The sequence below is a fragment of the Arabidopsis lyrata genome (assembly GCF_000004255.2).
Source record: "Arabidopsis lyrata subsp. lyrata unplaced genomic scaffold ARALYscaffold_3, whole genome shotgun sequence".
NCBI lineage: Eukaryota > Viridiplantae > Streptophyta > Magnoliopsida > Brassicales > Brassicaceae > Arabidopsis > Arabidopsis lyrata.
The window spans coordinates 22,607,504-22,620,408 of NW_003302553.1; the positions used below are offsets into that span (position 1 = coordinate 22,607,504).

The window sequence follows — 12,905 nt, forward strand, 5'->3', positions numbered from 1 at the left end:
TCTTTTGGTAGTATTAAAAAATAAACGAAAAATATGAAGTGACACATTATGAAATTGTATAGGTAGGATAAATAGAGAAAATAACATCTATACTTTTATAATATGAGTATCTAAATTATATAAACAATTATTTCGTGGGGATGGCAAGTGGGCAATGGCAAAGCAAAATACAAAATACAAGATTAGTCTGAAAACCTGAAGTCAAACTCATCAAGATAATGTAACAAAAACAAGCCTTAACTTACTTTAGTAACAAACAGTCACATTTACAAAGTGGTAAGATACTGAGAGCCACTTTTCAAACATTGTTACTACTACTCACTCACTGCAACTAAATCAAACCAGATGTTTGTGGACTCGCTATATAACATAACATCAAAGCTGCATTTTAAAAAGAAGAAAACTGGAAAGAAAAAAAAACTTACTCTTGATGATGATTTAGGTGTTTGCGATTTCAGCTTCAGGGTGGTAATAAAGCATCTCATTCCACATCATCTCTCTGATCATTGGTTCCTCCATGTTTTCGTCTATGTCCAGAGAGATTGGGACATGTGCAGGAGGATTGGATCCAGGATCTAACAGCCCCGCCATGTACGGGTGTAAGAGTGCATCGGTTACAGAGATTCTTTTCGTTGGATCGAACACGAGCATCCTCTGTAATAAATCTATAGCTAGAGGATTGGCTTGTGGGTAGAGATTGGAGAGATGAGTTCCTCTTGAGAAAGGAAGAGACTTTATAAACCTTCGAGCTTTCGGGTTGTCTATGAACCGTATATCGGATTCTTGTTGGCTACCAACAACATTGATGATTAGCTTAAGCTGATTAAGGCATTCTGTTCCCGGGAAAATCGGTTTCCTGCCAAGAATCTCGGCGAATATGCATCCAACTGACCATACATCAATGGAGGTTCCATAGTTATCACAACAAAGAAGAAGCTCAGGTGCTCGGTACCAACGTGTAACAACATACTCCGTCATGAACTGTTCATTGCCTTGGCTCGTTCTCGCCAACCCAAAATCACAAATCTTGAGATCACAATTCGCGTTGACTAAGAGGTTCCCGGGCTTCAAATCCCGATGCAGGATGTTTGCAGAATGAAGATACTTCAATCCTCTAAGCAACTAAACAACAACAAACTTATGTCAATAACTAATCGATAATACTCGAAATGTAGATTTACCGAGGAAGGACTCAAGGTTACCTGAAACAAGAAGTATTTGCAGTGATCATCAGAAAGAGACTGAGAGGATTTAATAATCTGATGAAGATCAGTATCCATGAGCTCATAAACCAAATAAACATCTTTAAAACTGGATCTATTAGCAGGCAACATAACATCTTTAAGCGCGATAACATTCTCGTGCCTCACATGCCTAAGAAGCTTAAGTTCCCTCAACGTTCTCAAAGCATCAACACGATTCTCAAACACATTGTGAATCTTTTTAATAGCAACTCTCTCATTAGTCTCACGATTGATTGAAGAACAAACCACACCATAAGCTCCTCTTCCAATAGGTTTAATTGGAACATACTTAGTATCGATTTCGAACAATGTTTGCCACATTGAGTAGTAATGTTTCCCTTGTTGTTTAATCCCATTTGGTGGCTCAACTAACATCGCCATTTCTCTCTGCTAAATCATACAAAAAACAAAACTTTCAGTAATATTTCCCTAAATTGTCAAGATTTTGAAAAAGGGTTTATAGAGAATTTTCGAAAGTTTAGGGATTTATGAAGCTTTTTCTTCTTTACGTCTCCAAAAAGTGAAATTCAACTAAAAAAGTCCTCTTTACTTAGCTATCAATCTTACTACTCCCTAAAAAAGCAAACTTTAAGAGTAATCATAATCAAAACTCAAAAATCAACAGTCAAAACAAGCTAAATCAAACAGAGAAGAAACAGAACAAGAGATCGAATATACCGATAACTGAAATTACAGAACCCGAATCGTTGTTGTTGTTGTTGATGATCAGAGAAGAAAGAAGAGAAGGGTATGATTGGATCTGAATTGAGATTGCTTCTTCATAGCTAAAACAAGAAGAGATAAGAGAGAGAAGACTTAGCAAGTGGTGAGACCCATACGGGGAATGGAATGTTAGGGAAGAGGAAGAAGAAGAAGAAGAAAGGAAGCCAAAATACGTTGGTTGATGAAGAAGCTTTGGTTACTTCTTTTTCTTTTTTGGGAAAAACATATTAGAAAGTCTTCTAATTACGAAAACGACATTCTCTTGTAGATTTAGATATTTTTGTGTAATAAAACTTCAGTTACAAACTATCTAAGATAATTCCTAGCAAAAAAAAAAACTATCTAAGATAATTGTTGTATTAATTAATAAAAAAATCTCATGGACTCTTCATATTTCCAAACAAATCAGGATTATTTGTTACTATATTTGGTAATTAATAAAAAGTTAATGCATAGGAATTTAATTATACTATTTATTTTGTAATTAATTGGAAAAAAATTGAATAAGATTTTATTAAGTAGAATTTTTCTTGGTATAATCTACATATACATTTTTACAGGGGATTTTTGCAAAAAGTCTTTTGGATCCGGGTTTTATCTGGGTTTAATTCTATCCGGATCTTGGATAAGAAATTTTAGGAATGTTGTAATAAAAAAAAATCGCCATTTATGACTACAATTACTCTTATATTTCGGTTTAATCTTATTTCCTAATCTAATTTTTTCTCATATCTTTAAAAAAATCGTGGTATTGAAATATTATCTTAACATTGTCGATTTTATTATGGAAATTTAACTAATTACTATTAAATATTTTTGTTTCCTTATCTAGAATTTGATTTTGTTATGATATTATACGATATGGATACTATTTATTAATTATAAAACAATTCGTTTTTCCTTAATTATGATGCATAATATTCATACAATCTTATTTATCCAAACTAATTACTACCTTTAAACACAAATTTCATGGCATATTCCTTTACATTAAACGATTACATATATTTTATTCCAATTTTGTTATGATTTCAAAGATACTATGCTTGGTCACCAAGATCTTTGTGACCTAACTTAAACCACTATAAATACTCGAGCTATTGGCCTCTTCTCACATCGTCGAACTCCAAAACAACGTTTTCCTAGCAAAAGAAACTTTCATCTCCTAATGGAAGCTTCATTTGCATTCCTCCAAGGTCTAAACCTATCAAGATATTACGTCATTAGGATGGTTATGAGACAAAGAAATCATTTCGATCTGGTATTGTGGTTGTTGTGTGGGCATTTACAGCTATATGTTTCTTCATAGCATTACCTACACACTCTTGGCTATGGCTCATCTCGATCTTCAAGTAAGTTGCTGCGCAGAGCATTAAATCTATTTTTTTAACTGTAATCTAAACAGTGTTGATGATAATGTTTTATGTGTTCATTGTTATAGCTCAATTCAGGTCGTCATGAGTCATGACAAGCATCAGAACGGTTCCAAACCTTAATTTTTTTTCATAATTGATTGACTCTGCATTATTCAGATTCATGTGTTTTCTTTTCTTCACAGACAAAGATGAAGTTCACTAGAAAGAGCACAGTCGGATGGAGCATCGAGAATATTCTTCTCGACTTTGCTGGAGGACTTGCTAATAATCTACAAATGGTTATACAATGACGGCAACACAATCGAAAGTTGGGTGAGGATCGTCACCGAGGATGGAGGAGGGCCAAGGAGTGGAGGAGAAGATGTGGTGGAGGAAGTCATCGTGGTCGAATGTTGCTAGATAATGGAGATGTGGAGAAGAAGATGATGGAGTAAAAGAGAGGAGTTCATGGCTTGTGATATTTTTAATATTTTTTGGGGAGTCAGAATGAAAATGAAAATGAATGTTGATCAAATATTTTGAGGTTTAAGGTTTTATCGTGTTTACACTTTTACCAATATTATCATTTTTTCAAATTAATTTTTGGTGTTATTTTCAATTCTTGATTCTTTTAATCACCAAAAGAATCCGAACATTGAAGTCACGATTTCTTCGATTTTGTAATTCTTTATTGATAATATATTTTTCACAATTTTGTAGTAACTACAAAAAGTAAGTAAAACATATAGTTCTATAAATAATATATGAAAGATTTTTTTAGATTGTCAAATTTGTTTCTATATAAAAAGATAATAAATCTACAAATAATCTCGAATATACATCTAGCAAATAGAAACTAATTATTTTTAATCATTTATTGGTAATATTTTCAATATATTAATAGTTATTTCTATATAGAAATATGACAAATATTATTATATATTTAATGCTAACATAATTCAATGAAATATTCAAATAATCCTTATCTATATGTATACATTTTTGGAGAATATTCAATGAAAATCTTCAATAGAATCTTTCATTATTAATTGGCTTTATTCCATAAAAACATTTAAACAAAATTAAATTATTGATTTGAAAATATAGAAATCGTATATGTAGTTATAACAAACACATATTTTTCAAATCAAATGGTATCCTATTTAAATGCTAACAAAAAAAAACAATGATAAATTTTTAATGCCATAACTAAAAAACTCAATAAATTGATATATTGTTCTAACAAATCAATATTTAATTTGATACACGCTTTCAATTTAATGCAAATAAAAAAATTAATTTGTTCTAACGTTTTTTAGTTATAGCATTAAAGATTTATTACCAAAAAATAAAATAAAATTTGAATGCTAAAAATAAACATAAATGTGATCGATTTCTTTCCTATAAAATTGGTAATCTCTATCATATTACTAGCATAATACATAGCTAATTTATATTTTTCCTAAATCATTTCCAAATATATTATATTATGAATATATTTTTAATTATATTTGCTTAGCAAGAAGTTTTCTACTCACTCAAAGAAAACACTACAATTACGGAACTAATCATACATTAAAAAAAAACAAAAAACAAATAGGATACTTCCAAATAACTCTATTGACGGAATTGGATCGATATTAATACAGGATGATATACTACAGGTGAAATCCTAGAATTAACAATCAAAATACAATTATACAATCTGAAACACTAAACAAAATAAACAATATTAACAAAACAAATACAACTTAAAATTTCAAAATTTTAGTTATAAAATATCGTTTGTGGTGTACTATACATTTAAATCAAACAAAACAATAGCATATATTTATAGATCATCCTAAAAAAATTTTGTTTTAAAAAAATATAGGCCCGCAGTGTACGGCGTATCAATATATACATTTAAATTAACAAAAAAATTCATATATGTCAAATAAAATATTTAAATTAATAATTTAAAAAACATCAAATAATATTTAGGCCCGCGGTGTACCGCGGGTTAACATCTAGTATACGTACACGAATACAGAAATTGAGGATTTAAATGGATCAAGTAACCGGCTAAGCACGTGGGTGCAAGTGGAAAGTGACACGTGGCTAACGTAGATTGGGAGCAACTTCTTGTTGTTGTCCGAACCGAAGTTTCTACTGGGTGTAGTTAAACCTAACTTAAAAGCCCAAAGAGTGCGTCAACTACAAAACCAAGAAGACCTTCTGTTTCGTATGGAGGCTTTGCGATTAAAAAATGAAAAAAGAAGTTAAGTGTGGCTGCTGGGATTCGAGCCCAGGTCTCCACGGCCACAACGTGGAATTCTTACCACTAAACTACAGCCACTTTGTTGTAAATGTAACGACAATACGAGATATAATCAGATTGTTAATGGCTCAAAATTGTCATAGAACAATAAGAATGATGTAAAATTTTGCATGCTAAAAACTTTTGTTTAAAACTATACATACAATTATTATAAATTCTTTGTTTTTATACAAATAAAATTTAATTAATCTCGCATATGATGCGGGTAACCATCTAAGGAAGATATATACTGAGACAAAACAATAAATGTTATTTCTTTCGAAATTCTGAAAGTTTAATATAACTATAAGATTTAAGTTTTGGCGACTTTAATTTTTGTTGTTAGTTGTTACCTTAGGGCTTAGAGTAATTTTTAGTTTATAAATGTACTTAAAATTTTTTGCACACTAATAAACTTTGTATGAAAGTATATTTACAAATTACATTTCTGATAAGTTTTTGTTTTTGTTTGTTTTTACAAATAAAAATTAATCTCGCATATAATGTGGATAAGTGGTAACATCTAAGGAAGATCGATATATACAGAGACAAAACAAAATTCTTTCCTTGGAGATTCTCTTAATTTTAAGATGACTGTATATGATTTAAGTTAATGACATGCATTGGCGACCTCTGACTCCTCTAGAGGCTTCTTCTTCCTCATATTCCTCATTCACCAAGTGAACTGCACAAGGAGATAAAAAGCAAAACAAAACACCATTTTAATCAAAGACTATAACAAAATTTAGTTAAGTATAACCATTGATTTGAACACGAACCAGCTTCTTCTTCTTCTTCTTTCTCTCAACGTATGCCACAAGGTCCTCTTGTCGGCCAAGAGAATCATCAAGAGCCTGTGAAGATACAACAACTCTTTAATGGGAGATAGTGAAAGATGAGAACTAATCAGTAATATGAATGTTTTTTTATTAGATGTTACCTTCTTGGTTGCAGCCAGTTCTTGTTCCAAGAAATCGGCTCGGCTAATGGCATCATTAAGCATCTCTTCCTTTTCAGGAGGCATAGTTATTGGCTGTGCACTCAAGATTGTGACTTTCTGCTCAAGCTCAGCCATTCGTTTCATGACCGCCATGAAATTATCCCCTGAGATGGTTGTTGTTGCCATTTTCCCCTCATGCATCGAGCTTTTGTTCATGGAGTTTTCGTCGCAGTAAACTGGACTAGAGTATATGGTTGACTCGGTTAGCTTCCTTGGTACGTTTTTAGTCACTCTAATCATGGTTACTACACCCATTACAAAAGCCATGACGCCAGTGAAAATAGGAGACCTCCCACTTTCATTTGTAGCTTTGCAAGCTTCTTGAATAGCGTAAACATCCCCTGTTCAAACACAAAGAAGTACTTAAATTCAAATATTTTAACTAGGAGTAGTATTTTCCTCTTTAGATGTGTTTGCACAGGATCTCTTATACTTTTTGAGAGGGAAAATTTGTGAGCTTCTGGTATGTTCCAAGCTGGATGAGCAACCACGACCTGAGATGTGGGAAGAAATATAAGGAGAATTTGAAGTACTGTCACATAAAAGCCTGAAGGAAGTAGGGTCATTCTTACATTTTGACAAGGAGAGAGCAATGACTGGTCAGTTTCAGGAGCTTCCTCAACTGCAGAGTCATTCCCCTGAGAGAACATATAACACAAATGAGTGATTCAACGGGTAGCACAAGGAAATGGGAGAAAGATTTTGTCAAGATAAAGATTATTGGTGCATAAAGATTAGCTCAAGGCAAGCAAGACCTTGGAGTGAACAATGTTTTCCTCGGATGTGGTATTATCTGCAACATTTTCAGCTTGAGATCTCTTTGAGCATTTGTGGTCACCATTATTAACTCTCTGTAGGTCAATGGTGAGAATTAGCTTAGTTTTCATAGAGATAGAAAGAAACTAACTCTGATGAGCGTTCTTGTTACTATAGTAGATCAAAGAACCTGTAGAAAACAGACCTTCATAATATCTAGATTGTTCCATGGCCCTTTGTCCGAGCGCATGCAGCCTCCATTGTCAGCACAAGTACAAGATCCTCCCAGAAACTCAGGCAGCTCACTGATACAAAGAAAAATGAGAAGCCATCCATCAGTATCTAGCGCGATAAACAGAGAAATACTATATTCTGAGAGGTCATGCAGAAACTTTTTGTGGAGCTCACCTAGCATCAATTATTTCAAGCAACTTGCTTTGGTACTTGTTGCCAAGAACCTGAATATCAAATTAGCTAAGTACTTAGAATATCTATCATTCATATATATAAGTGTCAAGAGTGATAAAAAGGGTTTGGATACTTGCATGGATCTTTGCTGTAGTCTTTGGGTCAAGAAAAGACTTAACCGTGTTCCACAACATCCTGAATCCTGAGCCAGCATTGATGATAAACATCCTGTTCAAGGTCTGAGCCAATGACACAGATAAGTGAGAAAAAAAGTTGACCGACCAAGAATCATTCATAAAAGATAAACCAATGATGATAATATAAGGTGCACCTCTGGATAGTTGTCGCCATCGACCTTTTGAAGGCGCGTAATCAAATCCCTTGCTGCCTTGTTGAAGTTTTTGAGCCCCTGCAGTTATCATACACCATTTTGGTAAATATTGGATTATAGTTTATACAAATGACCATTCAGTTATGTACATACCACTCCTTGGACATCAAGAATTGTTGTACTTTGATCAATGTGCTTCTTTGCTGCGATGGAGCATGCTGGGAACTTAACATTGAAAGTCCTCTCAAACTCCATCACATGGTAGTTCACATATCTATCCATGGTTGTGACTTGCATCAACTTGGTAGAGTCTACTTGACCTAGCCTCTCGATGTACACCGGTCTTCCTTCCTTGTCGACTCCATGGTGTCCTTGAGGGTAGTATTTCAACACTTCATCTATTTCCTTAAATTCAAAATCCTAAAAGACATATACATACAAAGAAAAAATAGAGTAAGAACATTGTTTTCAATCACAATGCACCTTCTTGTATACATAAAAGCTCCATAAAAGACATACCTCCATAACTGTGTCAGCACCAAACTCCTTCCTCCATCGGAGCATGTCAGACCACATTTGTTTGGTTTTCTCAAGATCAAATTTTCTAGCCTTCAAAAACCTGCAAAATGAAGGAACATCCAAGCTAAGTATAGACATAGATGCATTCATTGGCATATGATTTTTCATATTCTATGTATATTCCAAGGTAGACCTAAGCATCATATGGTAATCATCATGTTTGTCCGGAAGTAGTTCATCGAGAATAAGCGCTTGGCGGAATGCATCAACCGCCTTTACCTCCTCCGCGTCATGCTCATCCTCAAAGATCTCCACGGACATCACTTTGCTACTTCTTCTCTTCTTCGTCAAGGAACAACTCAACTTGGAGCAACTCCTCTTTTTAAAAGAACACACATTGGGTCTCTCCAAAACACATACGTCAAGATCTAATTAAGTAAGATCCAAAAAACACATATACATCAAGAAAGGTAACAAAAGTAAAGATTCATAATATATAAATCAATGGAAAAGAAAAAGAGACTTACCAACGTTGAGAGACATGATGTGTTATGTATAGATATGATAGGTATGGATTAGGCAGATAGGGGCAGGCGAGAAGAGCACTCTAAAAAAAGAGTGTTCTTATGAATTATGATAACCAAAGTCCTTACCAATTGCCTGCAAGACTCAAAACACATTCCAATCATAAACACAATCTATTACCAAATCCTATATTCGATAATATTTCGAAAGAAAACACATAAGAGGATTGATCATGATGATGAATATGGAGGAACAATAAAAAGAGATTGGTGATGAGAGATAAAGAGGAGAATGAAATCTGTCCAAAAATATCTCGTAATCTTTTGTTTGAAAGCTACACCACATGTTTTTGTTTTCTCTTTGACCAACCATTGATGATTCTCTTCTCCATTTCTCTTTCTTTCTCTTTTTGTTCTTTGTACATTCCCCATATATAGAAACGGAGGGAAGAGTCAAGAGAGAGATGACATGCTATTGCTGGGTTACGAACTTACGATCATATCAGAAAATGTCACGTGTATATGCGAACGTATCCGAGCCAAATAACCAAAATTTATTAAAATAATTAATGTTTTTTAATTAATTATATAGAAACATATATTTAAATATATTAAAAATCTTATTAAAATCAGTTAATTTTTTTTAATATTGTAATATGTTTGTAATAAAAACCAAACCAAACTAAACTGAATAAACATATAATTTGATTCCGAATAAGATTAATTAACCAAATGCCTTTCCTTTCCCTTTTCCTTTTCCACATTTCTTGTTCTTCAAACCATTCTGTTTTCCTTCATCATCAATTGTTTTACAAATAGAAACCTCCTCCTTAGTCTTGCTTCTCTCAACCTTCCTCTTCTCAACAAAGCTAACTACTCCACGAAGAACAACATCAGTATCATCGTCTTGCATTAGCTCTTCAGCTAACTCAGCTGGAGTAACTTCAGTAGAATCGATCAGCGCCTCGATTTCCTCACAAAGAGGATGGTTTAAGCCATCTAACCCTAGGTAATTAGAGACCAATGTCCTAAACCCTAGACCTGTGCAATAAGACATGTTGATATGCACAGGGCCGGCCCATGGCTAAAGCCCAACAAGCCAATGCTTTAGGCAGTAACGTTTATAGATATGTTTAGGGGCATCAATATTATAAATGTCCAGTAGTGTAGTGGTTGAGTGTCTTTTGCTCCACCTCCCAACCAAGGTTCAAATCTTTTTACTTCTTTTTTCCAAAACCGAATAATTTTTTTTTTTTTTTTTTTTTTAAATCTGCTCGATTATTTGAGTTTTTAACTTCAATTTCCCTTTTTTATTATTATATTAGATTGATTAACATTAAATTATTCACTAAACAATTTAATTTGTTTTTAAAACTTATTTTGCTAAGTCTTTTTTTTTATTACTAAACAACTACTCCCTCCGTATTTGAATAAATGTCGTTCTAGCATTTTTTCTGTGTTTTTAATTAGTTGTCATTTTAACAACTTTTGCATAAAATTTCCTAAATTACCCCCAATTAATTGATCATAATTAATCAGTCTAAATTACCAAAACTACAGATACCAAAAATATAATTGTAAATAATCGTTTCTCATAAGGTTAGTTTTGTAATTCTGTGTCTTTTCTTAATTCACCCAAAAACAGTTGAAACGACATTTTTTCAAATACAGAGGGAGTATATTAGATTGATTAACATTAAATGATTATTATTATTTTATTTTTTTAAACAATGATGCTTCTGTCTTTTCTGTTTTTGGTTTTAACTTTTAACACTTTTTTTTTTTAACTCATGTTATGCATAAAAGAAAAATTTTGGGGCAACAAATTTTTTTTGCTTTAGGCATCAAATAACTTTGGACCGGCACTGGATATGCACATCCATTCTTCCAGGACGTAACAGAGCAGGATCAAGCCGTTCTTTGTGGTTAGTCGTGAACACGATGATTCTCTCATCCCCAAAACTCGACCATAACCCATCAATGAAATTCAAGATCCCTGATAGAGTCACCTGCTCAAAGAAAATAACACAGTCAGAACAAAGAACCAATATATATACACAAATTCAAAAGATGTTACCTTTCCATTACTCTCTTCGTCTTCTTGATCAGAATCAGCTTCTCTATCTATCACCTCGGCACTACAATCAATATCCTCAATAACCAAAATCGAACGATTCGTGGTAGATAACAAGACACTCTTGAGGTCAGAGTTGTCATCAATACTACTAAGATCAAGATCAAACACATCAAACTTTAAGTAGTTAGCCATTGCAGCAATCAAACTCGATTTACCAGTTCCTGGTGGACCATACAACAAGTAACCTCGTTTCCAAGCTTTACCAACTCTCTTATAAAACTCTCTCCTCTTCAAAAACCTCTCCAAATCATCAATGATCTTCTTCTTCGCACCCGGATCCATCGCCAATGTATCGAACGTCGAAGGATGTTCAAGATTTATACATCCCCAATCCGAACCAGCCATTCCACTGTCGTCATCGGTCCTACCAACATCTCGGCTATAAAGCTTCACCACTCTCAGATTCTGCTTAATCTCCTCCCCTTGGGCTAAAACATGGTTTAAATAAGAGTTGATGATTTTATCTCTAAGCTTCTTCTCGAATGTGATCTCGTAGTGACGTTTCACTTTCTCTGTTTTCTCGTTCTCTGTTTCAACGAAACTCCATCTCACCTCAGATTTGTCGAAAGTATCCAAGATCTCTTCGCCTTTCTCGATCGAGATTGTCAAGTGCTTCTGCATAGGGAGCTTACCGACTCGTAAACGTGATGTCTCGGGTCCCATCTTGTTGCGGAGCAGCGGAGGTACATCTCCGCCGCGTCAAAAACTTGGTTCCTCTTATATCGGACCATCTCGTCGATAATCAAAGTGAGATTCTTCGATTTCGGGGTGAAAAAACGGTCGAGTAAGTCAAAGATGTAAGATCGGAGCTTCTTTGGTACGATGTCATTGAGCATCGATCTAAAGAGCATCAAGAATCCGGTTATGGATGCGTACGCTGTGAACATCGACGACGGTGAGAAAGAGAAATTGGATGAAGGAAACATCTCTGTTACTTGAAAAGCCATAAAATTTCCGATGACCTAGCTAGGGCTTTAGAAGTGATGGGAATGGGATGAGTTAAAATTGTGAGGATTTATAACTTCATAGTATATATATAGACGCTTAAGGAAATTTTTTTTTTTTTTTCCTTTAACTCATACCTTTCCTCTTTGATACCTTTGCTCTTTAACTTATAACTTTCTAGTAATTCAAAAAAAAAAAAAAAAGTAACTTTTTCAATTCACCATTTTAAGTTTTTGTTTTTACATATCTCATTGATTTTTTTTTGGTAGGATACATATCTCATTGATTTTATCTCTCTTTTCCATGTCTCTAAATGTTTATATATTTATTTGTCGTATTTTTTTGGAAAAATCATTGTCAGCTACACGAATTATACGCCAACACATCACCACACATGCAAACTATTTTAATGTCTCGCTAACTACACGAACTATTGGTATTACATACGGACATCCCCGAACTATCATCGGTTATGTGTGCAACACCATAACCATCATTTTCAGATAATATAAATGTCTTGCTAACTACACGAAGTATTTTTTTTTTGTCAACTACACGAAGTATTTTCCATCAAATTTTTTTTTTTTTAAAAAGTAATTAAAAAATAAAAAATAGCTAAAAAGTAAATATTACACTATTATAAATTATATATATATTATAACTT

The 12,905-nt window shown here is 33.5% G+C and overlaps 3 protein-coding genes, 1 non-coding gene and 1 pseudogene across 5 annotated transcripts; all 5 read right to left on the reverse strand.

Annotated features, from left to right (window-relative positions):
- Positions 1 to 216: 216 nt before the first annotated feature.
- On the reverse strand, positions 217 to 2,161 carry LOC9322219 (mitogen-activated protein kinase 7). 2 transcript variants are annotated; one of them, XM_002886107.2, is made up of 3 exons: positions 1,923 to 2,161; positions 1,203 to 1,631; positions 217 to 1,122 (listed from the first exon to the last, which is right to left on the reverse strand). In XM_002886107.2, the coding sequence occupies exons 2-3, from the start codon at positions 1,623 to 1,625 to the stop codon at positions 439 to 441; spliced, it is 1,107 nt and encodes a 368-aa protein (XP_002886153.1). In that variant the 5' UTR covers positions 1,626 to 1,631; positions 1,923 to 2,161; the 3' UTR covers positions 217 to 438. The 2 variants fall into 2 exon arrangements, with proteins under 2 accessions (XP_002886153.1, XP_020888386.1); XM_021032727.1 differs by having other exon boundaries at positions 1,203 to 1,634.
- Positions 2,162 to 5,588: 3,427 nt separating this feature from the next.
- On the reverse strand, positions 5,589 to 5,660 carry TRNAH-GUG. The gene has a single exon. It is a non-coding gene; the product is annotated as a tRNA-His (tRNA).
- Positions 5,661 to 6,066: 406 nt separating this feature from the next.
- LOC9322220 (phosphatidylinositol/phosphatidylcholine transfer protein SFH10) lies at positions 6,067 to 9,694 on the reverse strand. Its single transcript, XM_021030505.1, has 14 exons — positions 9,163 to 9,694; positions 8,829 to 9,063; positions 8,636 to 8,735; positions 8,270 to 8,536; positions 8,117 to 8,194; positions 7,923 to 8,024; positions 7,786 to 7,835; positions 7,583 to 7,682; positions 7,377 to 7,472; positions 7,194 to 7,259; positions 7,055 to 7,115; positions 6,562 to 6,962; positions 6,401 to 6,475; positions 6,067 to 6,306 (listed from the first exon to the last, which is right to left on the reverse strand). The coding sequence occupies exons 1-14, from the start codon at positions 9,176 to 9,178 to the stop codon at positions 6,295 to 6,297; spliced, it is 1,659 nt and encodes a 552-aa protein (XP_020886164.1). The 5' UTR covers positions 9,179 to 9,694; the 3' UTR covers positions 6,067 to 6,294.
- A 181-nt stretch (positions 9,695 to 9,875) lies between these two features.
- On the reverse strand, positions 9,876 to 10,403 carry LOC9322221 (AAA-ATPase At2g18193). The gene has a single exon (XM_021032316.1). It carries the CDS (start codon positions 10,214 to 10,216, stop codon positions 9,884 to 9,886), a length of 333 nt encoding a protein of 110 aa, XP_020887975.1. The 5' UTR covers positions 10,217 to 10,403; the 3' UTR covers positions 9,876 to 9,883.
- Positions 10,404 to 11,164: 761 nt separating this feature from the next.
- LOC110230162 lies at positions 11,165 to 12,396 on the reverse strand (annotated as a pseudogene).
- Between the last annotated feature and the right edge of the window lie 509 nt (positions 12,397 to 12,905).